Source organism: Ammospiza caudacuta, chromosome 1 (genome assembly GCF_027887145.1).
Source record: "Ammospiza caudacuta isolate bAmmCau1 chromosome 1, bAmmCau1.pri, whole genome shotgun sequence".
NCBI classification, from domain to species: domain Eukaryota; kingdom Metazoa; phylum Chordata; class Aves; order Passeriformes; family Passerellidae; genus Ammospiza; species Ammospiza caudacuta.
The window spans coordinates 55,521,206-55,534,716 of NC_080593.1; the positions used below are offsets into that span (position 1 = coordinate 55,521,206).

General features: G+C 39.2%; 1 protein-coding gene across 1 annotated transcript in view; it reads left to right on the top strand.

Annotated features, from left to right (window-relative positions):
• ITGA9 (integrin subunit alpha 9) overlaps positions 1 to 13,511 on the top strand; it is a 212,176-nt gene that overhangs the window by 38,656 nt on the left and 160,009 nt on the right. The window contains exons 13-15 of the mRNA XM_058803423.1: positions 210 to 255; positions 3,734 to 3,888; positions 13,339 to 13,499. Of these exons, the coding sequence (XP_058659406.1) occupies positions 210 to 255; positions 3,734 to 3,888; positions 13,339 to 13,499 (362 nt within the window). The remainder of the gene's footprint in view (positions 1 to 209; positions 256 to 3,733; positions 3,889 to 13,338; positions 13,500 to 13,511) is intronic.

A 13,511-nucleotide genomic window follows, 5' to 3' on the forward strand; every position in this document is an offset into this window, starting at 1 on the left:
GTAATAAAAATTAAACAACGAAGCAGAAGTGAACATCACAGAACTAATCCTTTAGTTACAAGACTTATGACATAATGATATTTTATGGGACAAACTGGCCAAGTCAGAAGATGCTGTTTTTAGATTCATGCTTTGTGATTTAGCAACAGATTTGAGAGAATTGAATTTTATGCCTCCTTTGTAACTGCTCAATATTACAAACTTTTCAGATATGACTGTTGGAGCCTTCCTGTCAGACAATGTGGTACTTCTGAGGTGAGATATCTTTTTCATTTACTGTTGTCTTCTTCTGTTTTCTGTTTATATCTTAAATGGTCTCAGTCCTGTTTCCTCCCTAGTTTATTGTGGCCAGAGGAAGCTAGCTGGGTTATTTTTTAAGCAAAACCTTAGACATGAATGGTGTCAAAGAATGCAGTCTAAATTAAATAGAATAGGGGAGGGGGATAATACCAGGATAATACCTGGTCTATGAAGAAAAAGGGTTAGAGCCAAAAGGAGATGTGTTGCATCTCAGTGCCTCTTTAGAAAGGTTGCTCCTGACTTGTGACAAGGCTTTTTTATTATTCTGATGTTTACCTAAAGTAAATCAATGGTGATTAAAGGAAATGCAGTTGAGCAAAAAAAATGAGCTGTGTAGGATGCCAGGATGTAGTCTTGCAGATACAGATAAATAGATAGATAGATAGATAGATATACAGATAGATAGATATACAGATAGATAGATAGATACACACTTTTGCATATATATAATTTTATAATGGGATGCAGAGTGAAATAAGAGTGTTTAGGGAAATGAAATATGAGTATGTTTTCAGTGCACACAGGAGCTGGGCTGCTGTTTCGAGTTTGTGAGTTAAGTGTAATTGCTTGTTCTGTCTTATAGAGGTGGGACAGCTTGGTTCACCAAATTATGCAGGTGGAGTGTTAGAGTGCAAGTGACCTGGGTAACAGAATGGAAAACTGGATTTTCGTCAGTAGCTCCTTTGTTAAACTTGTTAATATTAAATAAAAAAAATCCTTTCAATACTTGGATATCTTTAGGAACACCTGCATCTTAATGGAAGATATAGGGATGGTGTGACCCAGGTAAACAAATGCTGGAGCTGCAGAACAGATGTGCCAACCTTCTTCCTCTTCAAGTCAGGAAAAACTCGGCTCTGTTTGCATTTGAATCAGTTACACTGAAGTAAAAGAAAAAGGAGAGGGAGGGAAGAAATGCTCTTGATGATCAGCATGGCAAATGGTCAAGGCTTTTGATGAGTTTTCTTTATCTTCATCATGTATGCAGAGACTGCTAATAAACTGCTTCTGTGAAAAGGTGTGCCATGCCCCAGAGGAATTCACAGTCTCACATCTCTGAAGCTGCTAGAAAGAAAACTGCATTTTTCACCTACATTTCACCTACATTTTTCACCTACATTGATGTTACTTGCAGAGAGGGGAAGACAAACTGAAAGGCTTATTGTGATTAAAACCACATACATCACAACAGCATTATGACCTCTGTTCATGTGTTCAGTTATGCTTGTGCATTTCAGGGGAGATTAGTGCGTTACGGTCTAACTTTGTGAACAGCTTGATTAATTGCTGTTACTGCCAATTTACAGTGTGTCTCTGCTGCAGTTAGGATAAAGAGAGAAACTTTTTCTCTCCTGTGCATCCCCTCACCCTTCCTGCTTTTGTGAAGTTCTTTAACCAAAACCAGCAAATGTTTTGCTAAGTGATATTTAACACCTTTGGTGGAAGCCTTTCTTGACTTGGGGCAGACGCATTCTGTTGATCATGTGTGTGTATGGCTCTTTGACAGATGCATTGGGTTGTTTTTCCCCAGTGAATAACCAAGTGACATAGCATTAAGGAAAAATCACAGATAAATAGTTTTTTGAAGGAGAAATATTTTTCTAGATCAGTTATAGCGTTTACTCTTTTATGTCTCTCTAACCATTCAGAAAAAGCAGGTTTTTTTGAAGGTGTGAAATTATCATAGGATGCTGACTTTTTTTCCTCCCTTCCCCCTGCCCTATATATTTCTGAGGCTAGAATTTCTTTTTATCCTCCATCTCAAAATGTGAACTTGCACTGTTACTTCAGGCTGTGGTAAAACAGTCTGAGCAGCTGTATTGCAGATTGATGTGCATCTTGTTCCAGTTCATATAAATTAGGTAACCACAATCCCTGCTCTCTTCTCCGTCTCCCCTACCTCTAAATTTAAGTGTCTTGTGGGGTGAGACTCCTGGAGTGGTTTACAAGATCTGACCTTGCATGGCTGCTGGAACTAACTTAGAACTGAATCTACTGGTTGCTGAACATTTTTTTTTATTACTGTAGTTGATTTTGGAAGAACATGTTCATCTTGAATGAATACAGAATTGAAAACAGGAAGAATAACACCCATAATTTTTGGGCTAAGTCCTGCACTGGAGGTGGCTCAGGAGGGCCTGAGTTTGTGGGTTGCTTTTCCCAGTCAAGCTGCTGGGACTTCTGTGTTGTGTGAGGAAGGAAGCTATTGAGGAATACATTCAGTGCAGGTGGCTTGGTGTGTGAACTGCAGATTGAGCTCTGGGTGGTGGGAGCCCAAAGCAAGGGGACACCTGGGGACACTGAGACATAGCAGGAGCTGAGGACTTGACAGGAAGCAGAGCAGAGGCTTTAATGTGCTTGGAGTGTGAGGCTATAAAAGCCCACGGGATCCTTTATTTGGGGTTCCTCCTTGGGGGCACCACCTCCAGCTGTTTCCGTGTTACTGCACTGCAAATAAAAGGCTTTATGAACCTATGGGAAACCTGGTCTGACTGTGTGGGTGTGGTGTGTGTATGGAGTTAAAGCGGGCACCTGTCGGCTCACTGGAGCCACACACTGTAATGAGCTTTGGTCCCAGCAGTTAAAGTCTCTGGTGGTGGAGTGTGACTGCCTGGAGTGTACCTCCTGGATGGTCAGACAGAGAAGTTTCCTTAGCAAGACACCTGTGCATTAAGGCAGTCAGCTTGCTCTGTGATTCTGGCTGAGGTCTCCCTCAGCCTGGAGTACTGGTGGCAATAACCTGGTGCTGGAGTTGCAAGAGTAGAAAGCTTTTGTTCACAGTGCACTGGATAATTCCTGAAACACAGTTCAGCAGTGTGGTAAGAGTATTCAGTCCTTATCACTTGCCAGGAGGGAATTAGCCAAACCTTTTCTCCAGAAAACATGGATGTGGTGTTTGTTGTCCCTCTTATGCTGTCAGAAAAATTATGTATGAATCCATCTCCTGTGGGGAACCTCTGTGTCTCTCCTTGGCTTTGAGGTCACAAATTTCCCTATAGACCATTCTGTGGAAACCCACAGTCTCTCCCTACCTGTCCCTGTTCATCCAAGACAGTTAGCAACCAGTCTCATTTGCATGAACTTGTTCCTGTTTGCTGTTCTGGTAATTTTGTTATCCTCTTCAGTCATCAGGAAAGGTTATACAAGTTTGCTGGAGATGATTATTGTTACTACATGTTATCAGTTTCCTCAGCTGCCTGCCTGCAGTCTGTATCTGAGCACTAAACTTCAAGCTGACATTGCCACTTTCGTTTAAATGCTAGTAGCCCTTGCCAGCTAGATAAAATGCTAGTTTGTCTTACAGTTCAAATGCATTCTCTTATTTTTCCTGTCTGCTTGAAATGGGGCAGTTTACCAAATTTGCTGTTTTTTCCTTTTGTGGAGAATTGCCTTCTGAATGGTCACTCAGTTCTACTTCTCTATTGATCTCCAGATCCAGGCCTGTCATTACCATGGATGTCACCATTTTCCTGCCCATATCTATCAATATCACAGATCCTCAGTGCCATGATGGTTTGCAGCCAGTGAACTGCCTCAATGTCACAGCATGCTTTCGTTTCAGTGGCAAGCATGTTCCTGGAGAAATAGGTAAGGTACCTGTGCCAGCCTTAGACAGGAGCACAGAGTCAAGGTCTCTCTTTGTACTTAGTAACAGAGCTTTTGTGTGAAATTAGTTTCAAGGGTAACATGGGCCATACAATCCCAGAAAGATGCTTGAGAACTTTCTTGGATGTGTTTTCACCTTCTGATGAGACTGACATAATAATGAGGCAGATTCTTCCTGTGTGAAATGAGGAAAATGTCTGCTTGGGCTTTCTGCAAGGATAGAGAACACAGCCTCCTGAGTTCATATTCCTGTCTGCCTCTTGATGGATATGGATACCTGTATCCATATCCTCTATCAGTGTTGTTAGAAGACAGGTATTATTTGCTCTGGATTAATAGTGTTGAAAGTCTACAAGGAGCTCTTGAAACAGACATGAGAAAATCCTTTTCTGTGCATCAGTTTACCTGTTTGTAAATTGATTATAAATAGCCTAGTATTTTACCGATTGCAAGAATATCTTCCAGATTAAGTGAAACACTTAGATTTTCTCAGGTGAATGGAATGGTGTAATGTGTAATTGCCCTAGCCTTTACATCTTGGCTCTATTGAAATATAATGTCTTTTATGTCTCAATGCTTACAAATCTTAGGTGTTTTATGGAGTGGTATTGGACAGATACAGCATTTCTAAATATTTAAGGCCTGGGTTAATTTTTTTTCATGATGTTTCACCTTTGTCATGCTTTAAGAATGGCAGAGGACTTGTACTGTACAATTCAGTGAAGATGCCTCAGCCTCACAGCATGCTGTGTCTTTACAGTGAGTCTGGTGAGGAGCTGGGGGAAGCACTGCCTCCTCCTGCGCTGTGCCCTAACCTTTTTGAGCAGCTAGTTGAGAAGTATGAGTTGTATCTGTGTATCCTCACCTGAGCCTGCTGCAGTATTCTGTTTTTAATTAAGTCAGAAAAGGAAAAGGCTTCTTGCTACTTTTTGCATTCACATGAAGTGAGAACTACAAGCAGCTTGTCACTGTCACCTGAACAGCTCAAAACAATGGAGTTACTATATTTAAGATATAGTAACTTATAATTCCTCTGTATTCTAACATATTGGTGCAACTGAGACTTCAGTTTTGGTTTTTACTTCCTCTAAATGCTGACTTTTTCCTTCCCTGTAGATGATGACTCTAAGTAGACAAATACATGCTTTGATAAAGTATTTTTTTTTACTACCTACTACTCTGTCATTAAGGAAACACATTTCTGAGGGTTCCTGAGGTGTTAATTCCTCTCTGAAAAATTACAAATAGGTTTTCTGAATATCTAGGTGTTCTTACATTCCTAGGGTATTATTTAAAATGTTTCCTTTGCTTTAATTTCATCTCTTTGGATCTGTGGCTAAGAAGTAAATTGCCTTTTTTCTAATCTAAATATCAGTTTCCCTTGTTTACAAAAGACCTGTCTTCCTGTTCATTCTGAATTCGCCTGTGTTGTCATACAAACTGTACTGCCTGTGATTTACTGGGTAAAAGCACATATGCATCTTTTTCCATGAGTAGCATCCATAGCATTACAAGGAACTTTTTTATTATTAGGTAAGTTATAAACTTCAACCATTGCTCTTTCATAGAATGCTTCTAACAAAGTGATTTTTCTTGGAAATGTTACAGCCAGAGCTATCTGACTGTATAAAACCCATTCAGGATATGATTTGGACAAAATATCTCAATCTTTCAGTTAGTATTCTAGAAGTCAGGGCATTTATATTATGTTGCGGTTGAAGAATATTAATTTACAAAAGGTGGAACAATTAATGGAAATATTGTAGTGGTTCCTTTCCTGCATGGTTAAATGTACAGGGGAAAAAACCCTGTTAATGCATTGGTATGCAGTTCAGACTTTGAAAGGCTCACAGAGGTGTTAAAATGCTATGCCAGAATTTTGTGGCTGAAAGTGTTGGGATTTGTCTCACCCTCAGATGTCTGGGTGCATTTTGTTAAATCAGACTGCGAGAATGGAGTGCTCATCTAGAGTGACAGTTCCCTATGGTGTGTCAGCATGGATTCTCAAGATTGCTGCTTACTGGTGTAAACCTGAGCATTCCTCCTGCTTTTGGGCAGCTGAGATTTGCCATCTACTGCATAGTGTTCAGAAAATCAAGCTGAACATGCTTGCAGCGTTCTCCTGTGGCAAATGTGTGTCTTCAATACTTATTTGAATGTGTGGTTATTTTGTTAGCAAGAATGGGAAGAAAACTCATCTTCATTTGTCTCATAATTGCATGTAAACATTACCTACCTTTTTTTTTTTCCTTCTCTTTCTGGTGGTAGTTGCAATACTGAAATACAGCTATCTGAGGATCGGTGTTTATGGATACTTCTTGACACTGCAAATGACAGTACAAGTTCCATTAAGTTGTTTCTTGCAGACTATAGTTTTCAGAAGTATGAATTTATTGCTGAAATGTTTTTGTCTAAGCAAAGAGCCATGGCCAAGTGAAAATGTGCTCTGCACTTTGTGCCACTCTCTGTCTGACCCTTCACTCTGCCTCAGTGTCAGAAGACAGAGAACTAGTGAACATCTAGTTGTATGCCTCCTGACAGAGACAGCCTCCAGTATGTGGACATATGAGAAGTACAGCATTTTAAGTTTTCACTCTGTAATCTCAGAATCTCTCTTAGACTGTTCCTCCCAGGCTTGAGGGTCATTGCTCTGTCTCCTCTGGGGTCTCTGTATTGCCAGGAAAGCCAGAGATTAGAGGAAGGCCTTTCCTACTTTGGATGAAAAGGTTTCAGCCTGTTCAGACCATTTAATTCTCTGTGGCCAGGACAAGAAGGAGGCTGCTGGCATCTCTGTGTATCAAGTGCTGCTTCTGCATTCATCCCTGAAGGAAAATGGAAGTAAATTTATGTAGTAAAATTGCTGAGATTTGGTTATTAAAGTTATTAGAAATGCCTCTGCCCAAATTAAGGTGCAAACAAGAATCATATGAAAAAGTCAATAGTATGGATTTTATTTGATAGCAAATATGAGAGAGAGAAAGGAAGGGAGGGAGGGAGGCAGGAAGGCAGGAAGGAAGGAAGGGAATAAATAGGTGAGGGGAACAGAAAGAGAGTTATAGGGACAGAATAAAGAAAACACCACCATCTGTGGATCCCACAATGTTCCATTGATCTTCTCCAGCTGATGTTCTCAGTGGCGATGGTCCCCCTGAAAAGCATCTTTATGGAGGGGTGAGCTTTGGTGACTCCTTTGTACAGTTCTGCTATAATGAGCAAAATTTTATAGCAATAGGCATGAAATATTTCAGTGTCTGACATCCACCCCTTGACTCAAAAATATAATAAATGTCTCATTCCTTGCGATCTTCTTTAGTTTATGGGTTGTCCATGGAGGTGATAATAGAAAGATAATAGGAGTAAAGATAGAAGCAACAGAAACAATAACATGAGTAATCATACCGCATACAATAATCATCAACCCAATTCTCATTAGTCAGTGCTCTCACTCTGTGAAGCCCAGGAATCAGTGTTTTTTAATGGGTAGTGGGTATGAGGGATATCGCAATATTGTATCTCATAGGTGTTGGTTCAGTATGTTTTGAAATTAGTTATAGAATTACACAGTGGATCTTAATTTTCAAATTCTATAGAGGAGTATCCTCAACGGATGCATCTATTAATATGTTTCGAGAGGATTCCTGGCTCTTGTAGTATAATTGATTAACTTTGCATCTTGGAATAAAAGTAAATGGATTTTTTTGAGGATGTGTGTTTTCTTCTTGACTGCATTTACACATAGTTGGAAGAATATTGTATGTAATATTCTTAGTCCACTGGATAATTCTATATATAATGAAAACCAGTTTTTATAATACAAAATTACTACACAAAACATATTCATGCAAAATGTTCTCATGCAGATATATTTTTACATCAGAGCAATGCTCTGTTTTCCAGAAGATAGCTGTAATTTAATCTTGACACAGAATAGAAACTGTGGATTTATTATTGGTGGGATTAGAAATGAAATTAAATCCCTTTCAAACTTAGTTGTATTATCCCAAGTAGCTTTTTTCTTTTGAATTTCAGTGAGTAAATTGCCCTCCTCACATTCTCCACCCATAACTGAGAAGCATGTGTATTAGAGAATGTGCTATAGTCAGTACACTGATTAGCATAAATAGAAGAAGTGAGGCAAAGTTAAAATACCCTCTTTGGACATATGGCAGGAAATAAAACATACACTGGCTTGAGAGTTTGTAGAAGGCTTTTTTGTATTTTATTCACATCCATTTTGCAGTCCATGGCTACCCCTCCAGGTTTAGAAAGTGGGATTCAATAATTTCTTAAGTGACATTTTTTTGTGTTTTAAGATTTTTTAAAATTCTCTACTTAGTAAATCAGAAAAATTTAGCCAAATCATAATAATTTTAAAGCCCTCTGAGGCATAACTAGGGCGGTTATGCATATTTGTGTGATTTCAAATATGTATAATTTTTTATACCAGCTCTCAGGATAAAATTGGTTGAGACAAATTATACATTCATAAGACCTTTTCCCACACCATTTTTCAGCAAAAAGAAAACAAGTTAGACAAAAATCAAACTTATGTAGAATACTTTAACTAATATTTGATCTCCCAGCAAGCCACTGGCAATAAAAATACAAAGTACAAACATTAACAAACTGAAAATGCAAACAATTATGGTGACACTTTAAATTTCATTGATTTTCATGCAGCTCCATTTCATGTGTTGGTAGGTTCCTATAAAAAGAAAGTGAATATGCTTGTTTGCAGTTTCTCTGCTCCCAAACTGTTTTCCTTATTTTCAATGTGGGGATGTTTGAGCTTCCTAATAAAAAAGAAAAGAAAGAAACTTCCCTGGCAAAATATGCCAGAATGAAACAAGTAGCTTTTATTCTATGAAGTGCTTGTTGCACCACTTCTGTTGTTTCCCACAGTTTTTCAGTGAGGTCTCCTCCAACTGATTTCATGTTCAGTGGAGGAGGTGAGACTGCTTTAATTGCAATCTGCGAATTAGGGAGTGGTTCTGGCATCTGAGTTGCCTTTTTTTTTTCCAGGGTATTAATAGGCTTCTGCTTTTTGCCTGAGAGCAGTCAGCCTTATGAGTTAGCTCCTTTTATTCCACTCATTTTCCTTTTGGTCATGATTGAATTTGGTGGCAAGCAATGCACCGCTGAAAGTCTTTTTTAATAACGCATCATCTTTTTAGTAACCAATTGCTCCCTATCTCAAGTTTTTTTTTTTTTTGTTTTTTTTTGTTTTTTTTTTTTTTTTTTTTGAGTCAGTATGTCCACCCCAGGGCTAGAGAGGTTGCTAACAGATTATGGGAAAATATTTTCTTGTCTTTTAGTTAAAGTTTTCCTACCACCCCCACAGAGGAAGCTGCATGATAAATGCACAAACCTGCAAAGGGACTAAACCATCCTCCCAAGGCAGTAGCTGCAGGACTGGCCTCAGGATTAAAACCTGCCTGCTTCTAGTTCTCCACGACAAACCACAGACCTATGGGGGTGCATTCTACACAAGATAGGAGCTGCAGAATTGGCTTCAAGGGCTGGAACCTGTCAATTCTGGCTTTTAACAACAAAGCACACAAAAAGTACAGGGGCATTAGTCCCCACCAAACAGGAACTTTTGGCTCCGCACAAAACAACACGTAGACAAGTCAGTTTACCATAATTTCCACAATTCCTTCAGAGAAAGATACATTCAAATTTCTAAGCCTCCAGAAGAAACCACAGTCTCCACAACCTCTCAAAGGAAGTTGATCTATGTGCTATGAATTCCTACGGATGGAATCCTAACAATCCTCACAGCTCCTTAAGAGAAGTAGTGTTTAGATTTCTAAGATTAACTACAGAAGGAAGTATATGAAATAATTTTGTAAGAGGAGACAATACTATTGTGAAAGACACTTTGGGTCAGAGAACATTCATCCTGCTGACTACGCTGACTAAATGTCAAGATCCAGTTGTTAAAATTATAAGAAATGCTTCTGCCCAAATTAAGGTGCAAACAAGACTGTATGTCAAAGTCAATAGTATGGATTTTATTTGATAGTAAATATAAGAGAGAGAGGGAAGGAAAGAAAGAAATGGAAAATAGGTGGGGGGAACAGAAAGAGAGTGACAGAGACAAAATAAAGAAAATATCACCATCTGTGGATCACAATTGTGAGAAATGATACTCACTTCTTTCAAAAATTTAAAAAGGTTTTTTTAAAACCTTGTCAAAAAAATACAACAGAAGACTGAATAGAGAAAATGATACAGTGCTGGGAGCAAAGGATTTTTTCCCACCATGTGCTCATCCACACAATGGATATTCCACCTTTTAACCCTTTAGCCCCCGGTCCATCAACTCCTTCTTTGCTGTCCAGTGGTGGTGATCATTTTCTTAGATCTTAATTGGAGGGCAGGTGTTGCCATAGTAATAAGCTGACCCTCCCAAATGCTCCAACTACCCAGGCCATCCTGTGATAAGAATGCAAGGGGTGGGGGGGTGAAACTTAACTATAAATCTATAAAACTTCTCTTAACATAAACATAATATTTGCCCTTTAATTGTGAGACTCAACCATCACATTACTCATCTATCACACAATGATGTTTCATTGATCCTCTCCAGCTGGTCTTCTTGGTGGTGATGGTCCCCATGAAAAGCATCTTTAGGGAGGGATGAGCTTCATTGGCTTCTCTATACAGTTTTGCTATTATGAGCAAAAGTTTATATCAGTGCTTGAGGCATGAACTATTTCAGTCTCTGACAACACTCTAGATAATTTCCTCTACAACAATAGTAGTAATAGTCCCAGTCTGACAATTAGATGAATTTTAGTGGCTATGAAAATGAATGGTTGTGGTCATTTGACTAGAGTTAGGCAGATAGATATTTTAGAAATTGCTCCAAATTTTCTTCTGTACTGTTCATTTCAGATGTACATTGCTTGTGTGTTGATCCATATCTAAGGTAGTCCTCATGTCCCTAATACTATTGCCTGAAAGACTGACAAGATTTAGTGTAGGATAATAGGCTGTTTGATATTTTCACTGTTTAAACATGTTCCTAGGACTGAAGAAACATCCCTTATTGCAAACTTTTAAAAAGTAGACTCTCATCTTCTAAGCTGTGTGCAGCTATAGTTTGGTGCAGGGGTATTATGTCTGTCTGTCTCTCATTTTTTCAGTCTGTTTGGAGGCAGGCATGAGTCAGTGCTGCCCTCAGAATGCCTCAGAAGCAGATGTGCTGCAGGGATGTGCTGTTCAGTGTATGGAGCAGTGTGGATCGCTCCCTACTTAGATCCAATGAAAACACTATGAGAGAGGATTCAAAACAAGGTGGAAAGTACTGGGAAAAAGAAAGCTTTTTGGAAGGGAATGGAGAGAATGTCCTGTATGTTCTCATTTGCTAGGACTTTTTTTAATGATTCCGTTACATAAGAATTTTCTTTGCAAGCAAAGTTCATGAACCATTTTCTTCTCATAATTACTGTCAGAGACATCAAAGAAACACATTCATTTTCCAATGATTTAGTGTAATTATTTAGTAAGTTCTTCATTGTTTTCATGTGGTTCCTCCCACTTACCCCCTGGCAAATCAGTACTATAGCTAGGAGTTTAGCAAGCATTTACAGATGTGCTTATTCCTGAGGAATATTTGCCTCCTGCTGTCTGTGTGCTTTGTCATTATCTTAGTGGGGGAGGAAGGGATATTCCAAGTGGTTCAGAGTGTGCCACCTGTCCACTAACACAGCCAGCTGTGTTTCATGTTTTTTAGCTTGTGGCCATGGCCTGATCTCTTCTCACTCCTCACTGCTTCAGGGGTGCTTTCAGTCCTGTGGGATGACTCTTGCATCATAACCATATATATGCTGTTTAGGATGAAAATCTGTTATAAAATGCCTGCTGCCATTTACTTGGTGCATCTCTTACTGGCTGGAATAGTTCACCTGGTCTGCTGGGTAGCAGCCATCTTGAAGATACGAGCAAAAATTTCTCAGAGGGAGCCATTATCAAAGCTTTTAGGCATTTAACTTATGAAAAATAAATAGTCAGTAGAAGAATTGAGCCCTTCTTCTGAGCTCATAAAATTCATGCCAGAGTTTTATTTTCATTGTGTGAATTTGGGCCGGTAGATCCTCAGTAGAAAGAGAGAAAACTCAGAGCTGCTAGGCAAATGTTTGAAGGCATTACTTGGAAGATTTAATTTTCTAGTGAAAACTTGTCTTACGATCTCCTACTGGAGTGAGCAGGAAGAACTTACACTACGAGCAGTGATAAGTTTGGCCAGTTATCACCCTAACCACTCACTGCTCCAGGTTGCTTTTTGGAAGTTGTGGGGGGCTAAGTATATGGTATGAATGCTAAGATTCATTGGTAAGATGACTGAAAATAACGAAAATAATTGTCAGGAAGTGCCACACCCTTGTTGTCATTTGCATGATTTGTGCTGTTTTAGAAGGTTTCAGGTTGCTGCTGTTGTTTGTGTTGCTTTTTTTTGCTTTTTCTGTCAGAAACACAGTTTAAACATCTGGGGTTTTGTAGGGATTTTTTCTTTTGTTTGTTGGTTTTTTGCGGTTTCTTTTCTGTTAAGTATATGTTTCTAGATGCATTATTACACAATTTCCTACGGGAAAGGATAGGCTGGGAATAATAGCTATATTGTTATAAATGATCATTCGAAAAGCCAAATTATCAAAATGCAAAAAGTTTTTATTTTTCTGCTACCAAAATATGGTCCTCAAAAACCCACGGCCAAAGAGACAGCATCGAGCCCAGGATCGGCACTGGGTGAACCTGGATCCGACCTCTATCGCATCAGATCTCCCTCTGTTTATAAGAAACTGTTTAATACAGTTTTTTTTGCCTGAGGCAGATGTCCCCCAATTTCTTTTGTAACTCTGCATATGCATGAAAGTTTCTTTCACTGTGCAGAGCTGGATAATCATTGTTTCCTGGGCAGTGGCCGGTGTTGGTCTGTGTGTGTCAGGGGAAGTCGAGTATTTAGATGTACCCTTCTGGCGACTTCTGCTATCTCAATCCATGGTATCAGTTGGGTGATGATTGTCCTGGGACGTTGGTATAGTGGCAATCATCGTGCTGGCCATATCTGTTCATAAGTAAACGGTGTGTTGTTCTCCTGCTGCCTTCAGGAGTTTTGAGATTCCGAAGAAGACATCTGCCTCTGGGCTGCTTGTGGTCAGAGACTTGTGTGGAGTTTACAATCTTATAAAATACATTCTCTCTTTAAGCATGAATTATTTCATAACATATATTACACATTAAACATGGGAGTATGTTTGTAATTGGATCTGATTTTCTGTAGCCGCAGGAAACTTAGTGATTGATTGAGGGCCCTCAAGGGTTGCACAGATGCCCTGGAGGCAACACGTTCCGTTGATAGGTGGCTGGAAAATGACTATTGTTCACTGTCATCCTTTGTTTTCTTCTTCTTCCTTTTCAAAACAGGTTTGAATTATAACTTGACTGCTGATGTGGCAAAGAAGGAAAAGAGCCAGCAACCCAGAGTTTATTTTGTGACTTCTGGAGAGACCGCAGGACAGATTACAGAAAAGTTACAACTGTCATTCATGCAGGAAAAGTGCGAGCATTACCTAGCATATGTCAAGGTCAGTTCATTC